Source organism: Rhinopithecus roxellana, chromosome 10, assembly GCF_007565055.1.
Source record: "Rhinopithecus roxellana isolate Shanxi Qingling chromosome 10, ASM756505v1, whole genome shotgun sequence".
Lineage (NCBI taxonomy): Eukaryota > Metazoa > Chordata > Mammalia > Primates > Cercopithecidae > Rhinopithecus > Rhinopithecus roxellana.
In genome coordinates, this window is record NC_044558.1 from 16,773,368 (window position 1) to 16,794,321 (window position 20,954).

Genomic DNA, 20,954 nt, shown 5'->3' on the forward strand with positions numbered 1-20,954 from the left:
TTCTAAAATGTACAATATATCTTTATAAATGCTTACAACCTACAAAGTGGAAAATGGTACCTTTAGGCAACTGCTGTACTGAATTCATCCCACTTTTCTAAATCATAAATACATCTCCCAAATATTACTACAAGTAAAAACCTAACTGTTAAACCACACAGGACATTTTTAAAAAGTATACGAATTCTATTTTTGTAAAGGTTAAATAACTCTTTCTAGTGTATTATAATGCACAGACTTACACTACCCCCAAACTACTTCTCATATATTTTATTGACAGTCACTATTTCTTATCTCAACTTCCTCTCCTCCTGCCTGCCATAATATTCTAACATTGATTGTTTTGATAAGAGAACACAGAGGTATTGTATCTTATCAAGGATTATCCATTGTTTCAATTTGTCTGTTCTATTTTAGCAATACATGGTGTTACAGATCCAATGGCCAGCAGAATGATTATATGGGGGAAGGTAATTGCTTTCTAACAGAATACTTTGTTTACTTTTCTAGGTATCAGACTGTATCAAGAGCAACATGTATAACTTTTTAAGTCCATGAAAAGTTCATGACTAAGCAGGTAAGGTAAAACCGTCAATTCTTAACTGTTCCTTCTTCCTATTATCCTATGCCTCTTAACATTTTGTCCACAAAGATAAAAAGGTACTCTTTTCAAAATACTATTTTTCATTTATCTTCAAGAATAGAGGAAGTCCTAATAGGCTGCTAGAAAGTGATGCAACAAAGAAGAGGCAAGACCAAACAAAAAAGTCAGTTCCACTAACTGTCTATATTGGCTGAATATAAAATAAAAAAACAGGCCAGATTGTCAGTAGGTAATCCTACTAAGAAAACAAATCTCTAGCACCTCATCCAACTCACAGAAAACCTAGGACAAACTTTCCTTGAAGCTTTCCTGCTTATAAAGAAATTTTAGGGGCGGGGGGAAGCATCTTTAAGAAAAGACCACATTATAGGCAATAGAAGACAGCAAAGTGTGAAGTTCAAGGGCAACTAGATTAGGGGTGGATCTAGAGGATAGAATCTCCCTCAAAGAATGACTGGACCAAAAAAGGCAAGAGAGGCCGGGCACAGTGGTCTACTATGCCTGTAATCCCAACACTTCCGGAAGTCAAGGTGGGGGTACTGCTTGAGGCCAGGAATTCGAGACCAGCCTGGTCAACATAGTAAGGTCCCATTTCTACCAATAATAAAAAAAAATTAACAAAAAAGAAAGAAAGATAATGACTTTTAGAAATGTATAGTATAATGGGGCAGAGAGACATCCAAAGGATCATTTATAGTACAGTGTGGCAGGTGGAAGGTCAGTATGCAAGGCCTGTGCCTAGGGCTGGAAGTGGGAGATATTCAGTTCGTAACTGCCTTCCTTCACAGGCTGTGATGCAGGAGCTAAGCCAGAAGGCAAAAGAGAAGAGCAAAGGCAGGAGATGGCTTTGGACACTTAGGAAACTGTCAGCAGTTTGGTAGGAAGTTATGAGGGATGAGGTTAGAGATGAAGTGAGAATCATATCACAGAGGACGAATTACAGATACACCACATTTTTGTGAGACTAAAGTTCAGTGTTTATTTATTGTTATCTATGTAAATGCGATTCACAGTATACTAAGAATACCCTTCCATTTTTTACATTTGTCTTCTATTTGTTAATAAGTATCTCCCCCCCAACTCTTAGTGTTCCTATGTCCCCCTCGTTAATTTTATTACTTTACACCACCAGAAGTGGAGCCCTCCTTTCAATACACTGAAGCACTACCCATTCTATCATTACTCTAACATTTCTGTCTTTCTGCAGGCTTCTTTCCCAGATATATGACTGCTCCACTCGAACTGATTACTCTCTAAGGTCCAAACAGCTTTCATCATGGGATCCACATTCCTCATCGCCCTGTGTATCCCCTTCATCTTCCTCCTGTCTTGGAGCCTTGCTTCCTGGATCCTGGACCTCCCTCTTTCCATGCTTTTTCTTTTATATTTTGGTAGGGCACATACTTCAGGGAACTTCCTGAGAAAGAGTATTAGAAAAGTACATTTTTCAAACTTTATATGACAAAAAATGTGTTTATTCTACCTTTACACATGATGGACTGTTTGTCTTGGTTTCAAATTGTAGATTTTAAGAGGTTTTTTGTTTTGTTTCGCCACAGAATTTTGAAGCCATTGTGGTTCTGTCTTCAATGGCCCCTGCTGAATGTTAGGGGCCACTCTGACTCCCTATTTTTTGTATAGAGCCTGTCTGTTTTCTTCTGCTGGAGTCTAGGATCTTCATTTTTACCCCTGATGCTCTGAAATGTTATGGTGCTATACAATGGTATGGGTGTTTTTTGAAAAATTCAGCATATTGGAAACACAATAGGCCTTTTCAAACTTGAACATCATTTTCCTAAAGTCCAGGAAATTTTCTTTTGCTATTTCTTTCATAGTTTCCTTACTATATATATATATATTTCCTTTTCCTAAACAATTCAGTTGCTCAGAGTAGGACCTCCTGGTCTAAGTCTCTACTTTTGTATTTTCTCTTTTGTTTTTCATTTTGTAACTTTTTTTTCTACTTTCTGGGTAGCTTCCTCTTTTTTATCTTCAAAAAACATTTTGAGTTTCTTATTTCTTCTATCAGTTCCATTTTCCAGGAGTACATAAGAAAAAGAAAGCTTCCTTTTCTTATAGTGTCTATACTTATTTTCTAATTACAGTATATTCTCTGATCTTTCTGAGTACATTCATGATAATGTTTTTAAGTTTTCTTCTCCCTTCATTGTCTCTTTATGACAATCTCCTTGTTTTCTCTAGGTTTGTTTTGGCTCCTGAATTGCTTTAAATATCAGGTGATTACTGGTTATTACTCATATTGAAGATGAAGCCCTAAAAAGCTGGCAAGAAAGTCAGTGTATATGGGTGGGGCTTGTGAACAAGTGGGCTTCCCTGCACAGCAGTCCTGTTAGTAGACCCCAACCATCAGTGTCTACAGGTCTTTTGCATAGATCAATCAGGTTCTCCAAGGAAGTATCTTCCAATTCCACATTTAGAGAATGTAAAGCTGACTGCCAAAACTTTGGCAGTAAGTGGAAGAAGTCAGCCAGGGTGTCTTGCTGTTTAGTAAGCATTTCATTTCATCTTTCACCTTCTCTCTGTGCCTTGGTATCCCCAACCGAGTCCTCTAGTTCACATTCTCCACAGAATAAACTACTGGTTTTACTGGAGTGTGAGGAGGCAGCTGGGATCCAAGTTCACTTTAAACACATAACTAATACACCCTACTATTCTCAGCCTCATTCTCACTGTCGAGGCGGTTGGAGGTTCTGAAGTGAAAATAAGGTTGTTTCTCAATGTCTTTCAATAGTAGCTTAGGTTTCAGCATCTGAGGACTTCTAGGTTAATCACAATTATCCACGGGCTTTACAGAGTCCCTTTGCCTCACTGGCTTCCTGCATTTTAAAAATCCCTTTACTGTTATTTTATTTGGAGGAAGTGAAACAAATGCATATACCACCATGGAATACTATGCAGCCATAAAAAGGAATGAGATCATGTCCTTTGCAGAGACATGGATGAAGCTGGAAGCCATTATCCTCAGCAAACTAACACAGTAACAGAAAACCAAACACTGCATAGTCTCACACATAAGTGAGAGCTGAACAATGAGAACACATGGACAGAGGGAGGCGAAAAATACACACCAAGGCCTATCAGATAGAGATGGGGGAAGAGGAGGGAGAGCATCAGGACAAATAGCTAATGCATGCCAGACTTGATACCTAAGTGATGGGTTGATAGGGGCAGGAAACCACAATGGCACATATGTACCTATGTAACAAACTTGCATGTTTAGCACATGTATCCCAGAACTTAAAGTAAATTTTTTTCAAAAAATGAAACAAATGTATATGCTTAGTCTGCCATTTTTCTGTAGCATAGTTTCATTCTCTAAACATTAAGAAATATTTGTCAATGAAAAACCCAGATAAAAAATTCAAGTCACCTCTAATATGAACTTGAGAGGTTCAGGTGGACTATGAAATATGAGTACAAGTTTATACTAAAAATAAAGGTACCATAACAACCAGAGTGAAAGTAACACACACAAAAAATTTACATTTGACAAAGTCAGCTGGTATTTTGGTAGTATATGTTTAACTACCTATTGTTATTATAACAACAAACTCTGCTTTCAAATCCCAGAGAAAAAACAATACTCTAAAGCATGGACATGAGGCTATATCCCCAGTTAAATCAGACATTACTGTTCATGAAAAGCTCTTGCTTTAATTGCTTTTCTGGAAATTATTTAGGTGCCTAAATAAAACGTGGAATTCATCCTTAGGTAAATAACCACTACTTTATCCATTTTTATTAATGTTTTTCCCAAAGAGAAGCCCATTTAAATTGATAAGCTGGGAACAAATTATTTGTGAACTACTCCAGCAAAAGCAGAGATATCTGTGCATTAGTTTTAAAATTCAAGTTGCCTGTAACAGTAGTATGAAATTCTCTTCTCTCTTCTTGAGAGTTTACCTACTTACATAGTCATAAAATATAAAGGAAGAACAAAAAGTTAATTCCAATGTGAAAAAATAATTAAGCCTATTATATTTCATATTTAAAAGTCAGTAAATATAAGCTTTGACTGTGAATAGCACTACCTTTGAAAAATGTGCGATTATAATAGAAGTTCTCAAAACCAGCAGTAAAGTTCTTCATAACCATGAAATCATCCATGAATGCAGTAAATTTAGACATATCTCACTATTTCATTATTGTAAAAATAATGCTTATTTATTAAGTATTTTAATGTGTCAGCCACTGTGCAAGCACTTTACATGCGTTATCTTCCTTACTTCTTATTAAGAGGTAATAAGAACTTCTTATTCCTACTTTAATGAGAATCTGAGACTTATTAGAGTTATAAGTAAAGGTAATTTGGCCATGACATCAGCAACAAGTTGTGCTTTTACTAATGAAAATCCAGTATTTTGAAGTTGGCTGGGGAAATGTCAACATGGATTAATTAAAAACTAAAAGAACTTTTAAACATGATTATTCAAACAAGATTCATTCAACATTAATTGGCAACTGCCAATCTTCATTCATTCACTCATTCATCTAACAAATATTTCCTACATAACCAGAATGTGCCCATCAGTGCTCTCTCAAAGTCCAGTACAACTTTCTAGAATAATAGAAATGCACTGTATTAGCACTGCTCAATACAGTAGCTGAGCACAAGTGTTGAGCACTTGAAATATGGCTAGTGCCACTAAGAAACTGAATTTTAAGTTTTATTACATATAAATTAGTTTAAATTTAAATGTTAATAACCACATACAGACTAACAGCTACCACACTAGACAGGGTAGCTCTACATATTGAGTACACAGTTAGCAAAACAGACAGGGTTCCTACCTTCATGGAGCTTACAATCTAGTGAGAGGAGAGCACGAAATAAGAAAATGAGGTGGGGCATGGTGGCTCGCATCTGTAATCCCAGCACTTTGGGAGGCCGAGGTGGGTGGCTTACCTGAGGTCAGGAGTTTGAGACCAGCCTGGCCAACATGGCGAAACCCCATCTCTACCAAAAATATAAAAATCAGTCAGACATGGTGGCAGGCACCTGTAATCCCAGCTACTTGGGAGGCTGAGACAGGAGAATCACTTGAGCCCAGGAGGCGGAGGTTGTAAAAAGAATAAATATGACAACTTCTGTTAATTTATTAAAAAGTAAAAATAAAACAGATAGCATTTATAAGGATACAAACACAGACTAAACTGCGTCAAACCTAGCTATGAACTTCTCAAAAGTACGGGGCTGAGAGATTCATTCTGAAAATGTTATCTCAGGATTTCTCTATTTAAAATCCAGGATAATTAGTCTATCTTTAAAACAAAGAATTTATGCATTTATTGAAGGTGTTTTTAATGTTTCAAGACAGGTGAAACAATATTCTGTTGACAATAAAAATGTGAAAATAATTCTGAATGAGAATGCTATTATTTACTATATTTCAGGTAGCAGTTTGAACATAAGCAAAACAAACTAAAAGACAGTAGTGATGAAGAAACACAAAAATAAAACAGTAAAATCTATAAAACACTAACTTTAGAGACTTTCCAAGTTTAAGAACATGGACTTGACTGGGCGCAGTGGCTCACACCTGTAATTCCAGCACTTTAGGGGGCCAAGGCGGGCAGATCACGAGGTTAGGAGTTCGTGACCAGACTGGCCAGCATCGTGAAACCCCGTCTCTACTAAAAATACAAAAAATTAGCTGGGTATGGTGACCCATACCTGTAATCCCAGCTAACTGGGAGGCTGAGGCAGAAGAATTGCTTGAACCCAGGAGGCGGAGGTTGCAGCAGAACATGGGCTTGATGAATCAGAAGGTCAGAGAAAAACACCTGAACTGCTATTCCACTTGGGAAGAAATGGGGCTTTTTTACACGTCCACTTTTAGGCCAGTGTCAATTTATAAACCCCCAAAAATATTTGCCAGGAATTACATTCCTAAACTTGGGCATCTGGAATTAAAACCAAGCAGAAACACACCACTTTACAGAATTAATAAGTGAAAAACGGTGTTTGGATTAGCAGGCAAGGGAGAATGACCAAAGAACCTTCATGTTCTCGGATCACATTATGTAGATTTTTGTTTGGGAATTTCAGATAGATTTGTTTGGGTAAGCAGGCTATTTTAGGTCAGAAAGAAGAGGAGATTTGAAGAGGGAATTATCCTAAGGCCAGCATTTGCATTTCTTTCTTTCTATTCCCACAGTTCCCATCTCTAAGCAACTGGGAAAATGGCCTGTAGACTGAAGAAAGGAAAACTTGAGGGAGAAACACAAACTGATTAAAATGCGTTGCTTATAGGAAGAAAAAGTTTAACTTTTCTAAATAATCCCTCAAATTAATTCCAGCTCTTGATTAAATAAATGGGATATCACTTACATGGCATAACTGCTGTCCCCCATTCTAAGCCAAATGGTGGTACAAAATCAGGGCACGAAGGAAAACTAAACTATTACTAACTGCCGACAGCAGTGACAGCAGGAAGAGGAAGAGGCAGAGCAGCAGCAGCAGCAGTGGCAATGGCTTACATCTAGAAAACACGGCGTGACAGCCACAGTTCTAACTGCTTTCCATGTGTCATTTTCTTTTAATTGTCACAACTGCCTCATGAAGTAGGAACAATTATCATTCCCACTTTACAGATGAGCAAGCCAGGTACAGAGCTTAAGAACATGTTCACTGTCAAAGAGGTAATTAATAGTAGATGTGGGATAAAATTCAACCGCTTTGCCACATAGAGGTAAGTAACGGCTAGAGTTTTTTACCCAAAAATCACATGGTCACATGACCTCTAAAAAGAACTACAAGGATTTTTTTCTTCATTTGCCAAAATTTACAGATGATACTCCTACACCTGTCTAAAAAAGAACTGATAATCTAGCTTTACTGATAAGCAAGAAGAAAAGGGAACTGGATTCTGAAAGTTTAGGAAGTCCAAGCGGTAGATGATCAGGATTATTAGAAATAGTATCAATATGAAGGCCAAGGTAGTACCAGAATAAAGACAATGGACACTAGAATGACAAAAGAATCACCAAATTCCAAAGGAGCATGGCATCACCTTGACTTTGTCCCATTAAGTTCATGCCTATTACAGAAATTTCTCTATGGGAACAAATTTCCAGTTGTATAAAAGCTATCGATAAAACTAGAATTGAGACTTTTATATCCAACTTTGAGGCAACATATGTTTTATAAAGCATGGGGACATGTGAATGATTATGAAAGAAATACGTATTTTAAAAGACTTTCTGAAACTGTTTAATAAAGGTAAAATGGCAAAACTCCAGAATTTCCTAAAATCTTTTATAAAAAATTATGCCTGTGAATATTTTATTACTTGGCCAAATGGAGATGTTTATCTCAAATCTTCTTATAAGAAAAGACAGAATAAAACAATGTTCTAAAAGTAATTTTAAAATCTTACTGGAAAATACTTTAACCAAGTAAGTTAAAACAGAAAATATTCAGCCGCCCTAGCTTCTAACAAGAAGTACTCAAGGAAAAGAACAAGCAGTGTCAACTAGACTCCCCAACCCCCCTCTTTAACTTAACCTCATCCACACAGTAAACAGACATCTCTCTCCTCCAGCCTCTCCATGTTGATCTCTTATTGCCAGCCAACTTCCTTATTTTCCTCAAATGGAGTGGAAAAATAAATCTTCATCCTTTAAAAAAAAAAACAATTTAGCTGCTAAGAAGCCCTGGGAATAGCACGTACCAGCACATAGTAGCATATTCAAACTAGTTAGCTGGGGAAAACATGACTTTCCCTGCTCTCCTAAAAACTGAGCTGTTCAATTCCAGATCCTAACAAAGAAATTTTTCCAGGATACCAATTTGTAATTTAGGAGATAGGAGATTCAGTGTTTACAAGAATGCTGTTTAATCTCAACTGCCTCTGTTGAAACCTCAGGGAAGGTCAGTTTTGCCAAGAGCCACAGGACTGCTTCCCCATTATGAAGGAAATAGGATAAAACAACGTAGCATATTCTTGTAAATGTTGTATATGTCAAGAATGAAAATCAAAGACTCCAATTAATCAAGGCCCAGATGCTTCAGATTTGAAAAAATGAAAATGACCATCAATCTACTAATATAAATGGGCAAAGGACAGATGATCCACAGCATGGCTCACCACAACCTACAAATGATCCCTCCACCAATTTGACTGCCCCTGCAAACCTTACAGAAAGCTGCTCCCCAACAGGAGGAGAGCAAGCTTACCCACAAGGCAGTTTCCTAGAGTCCAAAGACCTATTCCTAAAAGAAAGTAATACTTCTGTTGAGAAGAAAAATGCCTTTGAGTTGCTTTTTCATAGCTATTGGAAATAATAAAAACTTACTGAGTACATCCCTGTGCTTTTATTGTGGTATTTTGCCATAGTGAAAAGAAAATAGTATGAAGATGAGCAGTCCTGAGTGTAAATCCTGACTAACATCTCTCTGTGACTCTAGACAAGTTATTATCCTATCTCAGCCTCGGTTTACTCATCTGTAAAATGAGAATATTGTTATGAAGATTATATGCAAAAACACACATAGATCATTTGACATCTATATCTATCAGTTCCTTTATTTTCCTGCAGAATTATATATTTAAGAGAAATAGAGAAGTTTTCTTTAAATATTAGTTATAAAATGAAATTCACTAAAAACCAGTTGCATTCAACCAATTACAACTCAAGAGAAACATATGACAATTAAACAGTGTTACCAACTACATACTCACGCATACAATTTTTCAGTGTACAATTCAAGGTTCACCACGATTTTGGCTTACATAATTTTTCTAGTAATCCATATTCTGTCAAATACTCCTACATATAAACCTTCATTCCCACCACTCTGTCCTGAGCATATCTTGACTGACTCACCTTTAAGTGTCTGTTCTTATCCTAAATGCCCTTTCCACTACTTTATACCTCCCATTTAGCAGTTTCTCAATTCCTCAATTCCCACCCCTTTTTAAAAGTCTTCCCTTAGGCCTGACGCAGTGACTCACACCTGTAATCCCAGCATTTTGGCAGGCTGAAGTCGGCAGATCACAAGGTCAGGAGTTCAAGACCAGCCTGGCCAACATGGTGAAACCCCACCTCTACTTAAAACACAAACATTAGCTGGACATGGTGGTGCACAACGTGTAGTCCCAGCTACTCTGGAGGCTGAGGCACAAGAATCGCTTGAACACAGGAGGCATTTTGGCAAATGAAGAAAAAAATCCTTGTAGTTCTTTTTAGAGGTCATGTGACCATGTGATTTTTGGGTAAAAAACTCAACATTAACAATATTTAGTCAATTGGCAATTATTTATCATGTTTAATGTTTTTTAATGTGGTTATGAAGAACCACTCTAATGTATTATTTTCTATCTTCTAAACAACTGAGTTGTGGCAAACTAGTACAGTCTTTTGCAAAATAATCCCTGAACTGAAATTGTGCTATAAAGAGTTATATGAGTGTGCTAAAAGAGAAGTCATAGAATTCTAACGACTAAAGTGTGTATTATCACCAATATAAATTCCTCTAAAATTTACGCAACTGGTCACCTGACTCCACTCCTTTCTGAAGCAAAACTGATGTGAAAACAGAAACTAATTTAGAAGTACAGAATTAAATTGAAAATTTAAAGAAAAATTTATTCCACAGAATTTCTATAGTCCCAATTAGATAAAGAGCCTCAATGCCAACTGAGCAGAAAAACCAATGAAGGCACTGCTGTTAGTGTAGCCGTGTATCAATGATGATTTTAACATCTGAAAAGCAGAACTTTTGGTAAAAGTATGTCTATTTATATCAAGGAGGTTCAAAACTGACTCAGAGGAAAAAGTACTATGCTCTGACTCACCAAGACCACTTCCTGAAACACCCAATGTTTTTCTTGGAAGGAAGTCCATACAAGTGCCATTTCTTTCAAACACTGATTAGACAAAATTGAAGTCTATCACAAAATAGACAAAGGACATATATTTTCTAAAACCAGCCAGGTTTCCAAGTAAAGAACATTTCCATAAACATATGGTCAGGAGAAAGAAGACTTTAAAAATAGTCAAAAATTGGTAATATAAGGTATATTATAAAGAATAAACTACTACCTACCTATGTCCATCGTTATGCCGTAGTCTCTTAATGATAAACAACCTTATGACTTCAATCTGCTAAATTAACTAATATCTTTGGCTTCAAAACAGTCACTTTTTAAAAAGGTAATTCTTTTCTCTCTCTGAATCAACTGTGCCACCAATATTTTATAACAATTTACAAAAACAACACTAAGTCCATGTATGTGTCAAACATTGTTGTAAGTTCTTTGCACGCATTAATTTAATTGATAATCACAACTCTAAAAGGCAGGTACTACTTTCATCTCCAGTTTACAGATGAGGAAACTGGGGCACAGAACAATGAAGTGCCTTGCCCAGTATCACACAGTTAGTACATGGTAAAGCCTTAAACACAGGCAGACCAACACAAGAGCCCAAACTCAGATTCTATGCTATGTGTGTATGTGTGACCCATCCCCCTTTAGAATGCTTGATAGTAACTTAAACACACTTAAGCATACACACACACACAATTACACATATACAGATATGTATTAACATTTCACATCTACATAATCCATGCCTAGATTCAGGTATGTCCTTCTCATCCATTAGTTTAAAAATTTTAATGAAACTAATTATATCAATAGGACTTTAGTACAAATAACGCCAAGTCCTCAATCTGAAAGAACAACTACTTGGATAAGCTTTGAAACATTACACTGTCCAGATACATTTATGTCAATCTCACTTGTTTTTTAGTTTTGAAACATTGGAAATATCTCACAGATCTATAAAAACACCAAAACGATACTGCCCTGGATACAGCCCTTAGGGGAAGAAAAATAACATAACATTTCCTTCTTCAAAATAACAAGCAATTAAATGGGATCTTGCTGTTTGTTTCCTCTTGAGTAATCTAGACTAAAAAGAGTTCAAACATCTGACTCTTACAATATTTTGCTTTCAGTAGAAAGGCTATCCTTTCAGATGTCAAGTCAGCTAATAAGTATTCACTCATATTTATAACTGGTTCATGGAAACTAGTTTAAACATCAAATGACTACACATGTGAAAAAGAAATTCTTAAGTAGTTTGTGAGTCAGGCTAAGCACCATGAAATAAACCACACTTCTCTGCCGTGCAGATTATTAGGAGGCAGTATAAGAAGAACAAATTTATTCCAAAAGGGCAAAGCCCTTACAGCAGCAGCCTAAGGAAACAGAATATATTCCCACTGTTAACACCACTCTGGAGATGCTAAAGATTCCGAGGCGCTCTTGGAAGCCTGCCTGTCCAGTGTGAGACAGTATCATCTTGGGAGAGTATCATCCTATTTCCTTAAAATCTATCATTTTACACAGGCAACAAGGTGAATAAAATTCTACCACTGGAAATTAATTCATTCTTTTGAATTAAGCATTTTCGTCCATAGAAAGTACTTTTAAACTACAAACGCTTCTGGGAGTAATAATGTATCATGTTATTAACATTTAAGTGTGGATTATGAGATACTTTCTCCTACGATAAGAGGACTCTGGGGTAATGTATGAATGCCTATGAGATCAGTGTCTGGAAAACTTCATAGAGCAGCAGCAAGCTACTGAAGAAAAAAAAATGCATGCTTAATACTTTTACCTATCTCTAAAACATATATCCAGGATATTAAATATGAAGAAAAAAATTGCATGCTTAATATTTTACCTATATCCAATACATATATATCCAGTATATTAATTAATTATGAAATTATGAAAGGAATTCTAGCTTATGCATGCAATGGTTATTAAAGGTAAACATTCTATAGAGTGAGCAAAATCACATGAGAAGTTCATTCGGGGCCAGGTGTGGTGGCTCACGCCTTTAATCTCAGCACTTTGGGAGGCCAAGGTGGGTGGATCACAAGGTCAGGAGATCAAGACCACCCTGGCCAACATGTTGAAACCCCATCTCTACTAAAAATACAAAAATTAGTTGGGTGCAGTGGTGTGTGCCTGTAATCCCAGCTATTCGCGAGGCTGAGCCACGAGAATTGCTTGAACCCAAGAGGCAGAGGTCGCAGTGAGCCGAGATTATGCCATTGCACCCCAGCCTGGTGACAGAGTGAGACTCTATCTCAAAAAATAAATAAATAAAAATAAAAATAAATACAAAAAAGAAGTTCATTCGGTATGTTTTGGACCTTTATGCCTACAAGGTATTGTGCTTTGCATGATGACATATAATAAACATACTTTCTCTCGTCTGGGAACATTCAACTTAGCAAGATGGATAGATATACAAACAGATAATTACAATGCATTTTAGTAAATGTTATTATGGTACGAACAATGTACTAGGAAAGTGTCTACCTATGGAAGCTGCTGGTAGGTTTCATATAGGAACAGATAGTAAAATCAGGTCTTGAAAGACAGTGAGGAGTGCACCAGTTGGTACATGTATAGGTAGTTAGAGAACATTCCAGACACATACAAAGGATATGGAAGGACATGAATTTCAGGAAATAGTGAGATATTCAGTGTGGCTGCAATACAGAACATATAAAAAGAAGATGTGAGGAAGAAAAGCTTGATGCCAGATTGTGAGGGGCCTTGTAGAGTATATAAAGGAGTTAGGACTTAATCTTTTAGGAGATAGTAAGGAGTAACAATCATATTACTAATGTTTAAGAAAATAACTATGCAGGCATTATGGAAGGCAGACTAGATCAGGGAATGAAGTTGACACTTTCAGGAAGCAAAGTTGATTATTTGAGATAATTGTATCTGTTTCTTTCATTTCTATGGGAATCTTCCCACCTGTATTCTGCTCTATGTAATTTTTTTTTTTTTTTTTTGGAAAAACTTAGACTTACCTTTGCTATTCCCCTAATGTCTCCAAACTCCATTATTCTCCAAAGAGAAACCAATATACAAATTTTAAATGTGCCCACCACTTACCTCTAAGGACACAGACCATATTTCCTAGAATTATTAGTTACAAAAGAAATCCAATGAAGCTATTTTCATCCTATTTTAGAAAAGTTCATTTTAAAATTCGAAAGACTATAAGAATAGAGGGTTTTGCTGTTGGGTTTTTTTGTTCGTTCATTTAAAATATCCCTTTAATGGTGTAGTCATTGTGGAAAACAGTATGGCAGCTCCTCAAAAAAAAATCAAGCTCGGGCGGATCACGAGGTCAGGAGATCAAGACCATCCTGGCTAACATGGTGAAACCCCGTCTCTACTAAAAAATACAAAAAAACTAGCCGGGCGAGGTGGCGGGCACCTGTAGTCCCAGCTACTCCGGAGGCTGAGGCAGGAGAATGGCGTAAACCCGGAAGGCGGAGCTTGCAGTGAGCTGAGATCCGGCCACTGCACTCCAGCCCGGGCGACAGAGCAAGACTCCGTCTCAAAAAGAAAATAAAAATAAAAAAATCAAGCATAGAATTACTATATGATCCAGCAGTTCTTCTTCTGGGTATATACCCAAAAGAACTGAAAGTAGAGACTAGATATTTGTACACCCATGTTCATATCAACATTATTCACAAGAGCCAAAAGGTAGATGCAACCCAAGTGATGTCCATTCACAGATGAATAAGTAAAATATGGTATATCTACATAAGGGAATGATTTATCCTTTAAAAGGAAACAGACATCTCTCATCTATACTACAACATGGATGAACCCTGCAGCCATTACACTAAGTAAAATAAGCCAGTCATAAAGGGACGAACACTCTATGATTCTACTTAAATGAAGAACTTGGAATAGTCAAATTCAAAGACACAGAAAGTAGAATGGTGGCTGCGAGGGACTGTGGAGGGTAGAGAATGGGCAGTTATTGTTTGGGGGCACAGAGATTCCATTCAGGAAGATAAAAAACTCCTAGAGATGGATGGTCATGATGACTGCACAACAATGTGAATACACTTAATGACAATATACTATACATTTAAAGATGGTTAAGTTGGTAAATTTAATATCAACTTTATCACAATAATTAAAGAAATCTGAGGAACAAATGAACTACTGAATGTCTGTGAGCCTATCAGGTAGAGCCACCTGGTCTGTAAGGCAAAGGCTAGATCTTATTGTAGCTGCTTCTGTTATATGGATGTACTAGATGATTAACAATCTCCTTTGTGTGTGTGCACGCGCACACACATGCACACACACACACAGCTAGAACTGTCCTTAAAATCCTGTGTGTATATACACAGACATATATACATATACATGTGTGATTTTTTTAAATTTGAACTAAACTAGGTTAACATTGTATTCTACTTTAATAAAGATCAAGAAACACAATCTCTAATTTACAAAAGCAATAAACTGAACTGCATTTTGATGAAAAAAAAAAAAAGCTCGCTGGTCTAGTTTTATACCAACTCCTATTTTCTGGTCCAGTTCTAACATTATCTTGCAGGGACTTTCGCAAATTCCATTTCTCACTGATTCTTAATTTTTACACTACTCAAACAGAATAGGACTCCTTGCTTCACCCTACACACCGATCTCACAGTGTACTGAGAAGGTAAAATAAGAAAATGAATACATGACATTACTTTTAAAATATTCAATGATTTGGAATAGATATGTTGTTTTATGAACACATGTGAAATCACTCAAAAAATTTTCAGTGTCTATTTTTCACTTTTTAATTGAGCTTTTAAACAATCTAATATGCATATAAGTTTGGGTAAAACATTCATTCAACAAAATAAAACCCACTAGTACTCCAAGGGGTTTAAAAAAATCTGTTCAATAAGGTGATTTCAACAAATGTTTATGGCAATTGGAGAAGAAAACATTTAGATCTTGTTTTCATAATTAACTAATCCATTATTAAATCTCATACAAAATATTAATAATTATAAAATGACGTTAATTAAAGTACTCAACACTCATTTAAAAAGCAAAATTAACACATGAATGTAACTTCCTTTTAAAAAGTTATTGACATTTTATGGCAAATCAGTTGTTGACTGCAGTAGTTAGAATACCCTCTTGGAAATGAGCCCAGGGACATTGTTGATATCTTAGTAAATTTTAATACTTAGAAATAACCTGTTTTAAATCAATAAGAGTTCTCACTCTGCCAGTACCATTAATCCCCCTCCCAACACACCTTGTGCAAGCCTCTATTTTTTGTAAGGAGGGGTGTCTTTTTCCTCACTGTTCAAGACTTCCAACTCTTAGCAAACACTAACCTCAACTGCTAGCCAACATTACCATTTTCGTAAGGAAAAACAGACTTATGATACCTAGTAGGAAGACATTAAAACCCCCAATGTTTGATATCATTAACTAAAGTTCACTAAAGTTTAAGCTTATGTAAAACATCCACAAGTATCATTATGAAATTCTTGTACAATCAGAGGCACATGTGTTGTTGCTACCACCTATTGCTATTTTTTTAATTCAAAGAAGACTAGCATTCAAGAATGACCCTGAATCTATTTTCTTTCCTTCTGTCTCCAAATCCCAGTCTTCTCCTCACCTAAGGTTACTCTCTCTTTCTTTAATTCTGCAAACCAGTATGGTAAACATCTTGTAAAATGGTCCCTTCTACTGAGACAGCTAAGTGGGAGGGGGTCCCTGGCAAAACTCCTGCCTGTTTGCACACTGGGGTGGAGCCTAAGGAAGTTTGCACCTTTGCAGAGGGGAGGAGCCTGGCCTTTCCTTTTCCTATGTGGAACCTGGGATCCAAAAGCAAGGCAGGAAGCACTGTAGCATCGACTTCGGCCTTGTGGAGAGACCCCGTTCACCCTTTTTTTCCTTTTCACCCAATAAAACCCTGCTTTTACTCACCCTTCAAACTGTCTGTGAGCCTAAACTTTCGTGGCCATGGGAAAAGGACCCCAGATTTAACTGAACTAAGGAAAAGTCCTGCAACACTGTAGTTACTATAGTCTTAATTCACAGACGTGGGAAACGTGCAACCCTCTCCCTCTTCTCTTTCTATTTATAAATTCCTTAATGCACCCAAACCTATAAATGAAATTATCTCAATTTGGAAGTTCAAATTTGATTCTGAAGAAATAAGCTCTTCTAATAGAAAGTATTTGAGTATTTAACTTCTTTATTAAATCTCTAAGCCTGATTATCATGTGTTATTTAGTCACCAGTGATCACCCAGAGAACCCAAGATCATGTGTTCTAGCACAGAACACCCTCCCTCAGCAGGTTATTTTTCAAAAAGTGGCTGTATTCATTCTATCTCAGGTTTACTGCTGACACTGTAATAATGCAGATTTACTTCTCCTTCTCAGGAGCAGATCCAGTTGTAGTATCCTACATTCATTTTTCCTGCATTTTCTGCTCAGACCGTCTCCAGATCAAGCTCCATCCAGACACTGAGACGGCAGTTAAGAAGGGTTGGGAAAGTGGCCTAGGGTAATCTTCTGGGGTTACCAGCAATCTGAAGAACTTAATGTAATTAGGTTGGCTTCAGAAAAGAGAAAAGTAGACTACATCCAGGGAATCCCTGTACTCACAATCATACCAGGAATCCCCTAGGAAAATGTCCATTCCTTCTTATCCGCCCAATAAATCTTGCTGGGGGCTTACTATATAGCAGCAAGTACTGTACTTACAAAGCTGGATATAAATGATGAACGAAGCAGATACAATTTCTCTCCTCAAATGTGTTGGAAGATACAATGCTATTTCCTTGAATATGCCAAGTTCTTCCTTCCTTGAGGCCTATCACACTTGTCTAGAATAATTAACTTTTATATCTTCGCCTATCTAAATCTTGTATCTCAGCTTAAATGGCCCCTTCTTGGGAAACCATTCCCTGACTCACCAGTGCATCCTAGATTCCTACATTACATGTTTTCACAGCACTCTGAAATTCTCTTCATATATCTTTACTGTTAGACATTTGGGCCAATATTTGCTTAATATCTGCATTTCAAAAATAAAGTACTAGCTGGTATACTTTCTATTGAAGCAAAACATACTTTTTGTATTTTGCATTTTCTTTCCAAAACATCTTGAATCTCATCTTTCTTTTAGGTGAATATTACATTTTTAATATGAAACTAGAATTTTCTGTTCTTTATATTTTATTTATAAGTTTTTTTACAACTTATCCAAAGATATTCTTCCTTGTGCAAATTTTGTAATAAAATGACACAATTCTCCAACCTACTCTATTGTCTATGTGTACAATTTTTTTTCTTTTTTACATACTAACTAAATTTACACAAATGCCCATATTTGATATCTAGTTAGCAAACCAGATAAGCTTATATTTCAATCCTTATTAAATATAAAACTTTAGGCTTACTTAGCCTCTACAAGCCTAGTTTCTTCATTTGTAAACTGGTTACAGTATCTCTCAAGGGTAAGAACAATCAAAGTATGCAAAGCCCCTAGCAAAAGAGCAGGCTAAATAAATGACAAGTCTTTCCTCCAGGTGGGAGAAAGGCACATAGTTGAGAATGTAGCCCCTGTGAAATATGACACTTTATAGTACCTAATCTAATTTCCTAAAAGGGAACAAGTCTAACTTTTTTCTTCATGCGATATATTTCAGGTCAGGGGTTGACAAACTTTCGGTAAAGGGCCAGGTTATAAATATTTTAGGCTTTGTGGGCCACATACAGTCTCTGTCAATACTCTTCATTTTTGTTTTTAATAACCCACTAAAAATGTAAAAAGCATTCTCAGCTTGTAGAAAGAAAACAGCCCAATGGCTAGCGTTTGCTGACCCTCTGCTTTGAGTTCATCATTACTCATCAATTCCACCCTTACTTTTCCTACTACTTCATCTTAATCAATACCCAACTGAACAACTACTCTCCTTCCTATTTATTACGCTTTCAGTATAACAAACACTAATTAAGTACTTGCTCATCTGTAAGGGCCTGTGAGGTAACTCACTACCTTAAAAAAAAAAAAAAATCACATGCTACAAAACAAGTACAAAGCCTTCCCAAGACTTCCTCTAGTGTCGCCTTGTTCTTCCCTCTCATTTCTGAGTGTATTACTAGTAATGATTTATGCTCATGACCAGATTTCTCTTACCACAATCTTGTCATTAAGTTGGTGGTTTTAATTCCTTTGTAAGAATTTGATTACGCTTTTCGTACCACAGAGTTACAAGTCCCCTAGTGTTCATTTTTCATTAGACTCTCTCCTTACAATTCTGAAGTACTATTATAACTCACATTCTTTTGCTCCCCGACTTCCAACACAATCTTTTCATCCTCTTTCTGTAGTTCAGTTCACCTCCCTATCCCTAATTCTCTAATTGTTTTCTTCCCCTTTTATGTATAAGCCCCAGGATAAAAATTCTGGTTTAGGTATGAGAATGAGTTTCTGTTATTGCTCTGCCTATGATGATCAGTGCATTCTTACCCTGAGTAGTGTTGTTTCCTCATCTACCATAGGGATCGAAACAGCCTATGATGCCAATCAGAGACAGTTATTAAATGCAGATGAAATAACACATGTGAAAGCTACTTATCTGTAATCTACAAAGTAAGAGAACACTAAGATCTAAATCAGACTCGATTCAAGAATTGGCTCTGCCATTTATGAGTTATTGACCACGGGCAAGTTAATTACCCCTCTAAGCCTCACTTTCCTCATCTGTAAAAACAGTAATAATACCTACTGTATCAGGTTTTGTGAGAATTCCTTAACATAATCCATGTTAAGCACTTATCATAGTGCTTAGCACATAGTTAAGGCTCAAAAATGTTAACATAATTGTTTTTTGAGGGAAAGATATATTCCTATTCCAGGCAGCCACAGGTCTTGTATGTAAATTATTGGGAAGTGGTGCAGGATGGGTTATCTGAAATTGGAGGGGAAGTTATAATACAAAATATGAATGGATGTGGCTCATAACGTGTGGTAAAGTGAGAGAGCCGGAAAATGTCTGAGGTGTGTGCATGTACACTTTGTGTGTCCTAGGCAGCTCATTTTAGTTGAGTGAAATTTTCTGTGCACGCCTACTATTTCTCAGGTGAAATCACGCATAAGCAAAAGTGAAATTTGCATTATGCTCAAAGTGTTCCCTAGTATCAATCATGCAGGAACAAAAACTCCCATTTTTCAAAACAATCATTACAGCAGAATTGACTATATTTATTCTCACACTATGAACTCACGAAAAATGTTATCTGAGGTAGAATTGTAGTCACTATCTACAAAGCCTGTGTTACTCTTCAATATCCTATCAGTCCAAAGTGTTTCCCTAGTCAGAGCTGTCCTTTACCTGTCAGTATTGAGCCACTATGCAACATGATTTAAAGCATTTCTTAGCTGTAGCCTTGATCGTTTCGTCAGCTTTCCCTGCTGGGGACAGCTTGATTCAAAGAGCCATGCCACACTTGTTTAGATTGCCAGTTGATCCCCTGTCCCCAAATGTCCATTCCAAGAAAGGAGTAAAATGTCTTGTAATCAATAACACTGTCATATCATTCCATTTTTTTCAATAACCAAATATTTATAATAAGCATGTACTGAATGCAAGGCAACCTAGGAGAAACAAGCCAAAACCACCTCTAACCCATCATAGTAAGAGAGAGTAATTCAATCAGTTAAACTCAGTCATTAGAAAGGGAGTAAAATATAACACATGTAAACATAGATATAACAGAAGATGGAACACAAAACACCCTAAGAAAATGCAGAAAGAAGAAGGGGAGACCAGGAAAAATTTAATGGCAGTGGTCAGCAAACCTTAAGGATGAGGTAGATTTTGAATATGAGGGAGAGACTTTCTAATTACACCATGTATCAAGAAAAAGAGGCAGGAATGGAAACTGTAAAGCATAAAGAAGAAGCTTAGGCCATATATTAAGATATATGACTCAAAAGATAAGTTACACACTGGACATTAAATTTCTTATAATGGGAAGTGGGAAATCTACTCACAATTTTTAGCCAGAAGACTGTAGCATGAATTATGAATGGGCAAAGGGAGCCCAGTTGGCTTTTAGAATCCAGGCTTTGAATAAGTTAAGAGAATTGAGTCTTTGGAATGCTAGGCCAGAGCAGCAGGAGGGCTTTCCCCACCCACAATCCCCGGCTTTGTGTCCAAGATTGATATTCATGGCTCTGCTTCATGCAGTGGTCCCCAACCTTTTTGGCACCAGGGACTGGTTGCATGGAAGACAATTTTTCCAAGGCAGGAGTAGGGGGGTTGGGGGGATGGATCAGAATGAAACTGTTCCCCTTCAGATCATCAGGCATTAGTTAGATTGTCATAAGGAACACACAACCTAGATCCCTCACACGTGCAGTTCACAATGGGGTTCAACTCCTGTGAGAATCTAATGATGTTGCTGGTCTGACAGGAGGCAGAGCTCAGGCAGTGATGCTTACTG

At 36.8% G+C, this 20,954-nt stretch overlaps 1 protein-coding gene across 4 annotated transcripts in view; it reads right to left on the bottom strand.

Annotated features, from left to right (window-relative positions):
* The window catches only part of EPS8 (epidermal growth factor receptor pathway substrate 8), a 171,283-nt gene that overhangs the window by 72,758 nt on the left and 77,571 nt on the right, over positions 1-20,954 (bottom strand). Inside the window, exon 2 of one of the 4 annotated variants that reach the window (XM_010368475.2) lies at positions 8,133-8,245. The exons of 2 other annotated variants lie outside the window; for them this stretch is intronic. In XM_010368475.2, the coding sequence (XP_010366777.2) occupies positions 8,133-8,156 (24 nt within the window). In that variant the 5' untranslated portion in view covers positions 8,157-8,245. The remainder of the gene's footprint in view (positions 1-8,132; positions 8,246-20,954) is intronic. One more of the 4 variants, XM_030939545.1, reaches the window with a different exon arrangement.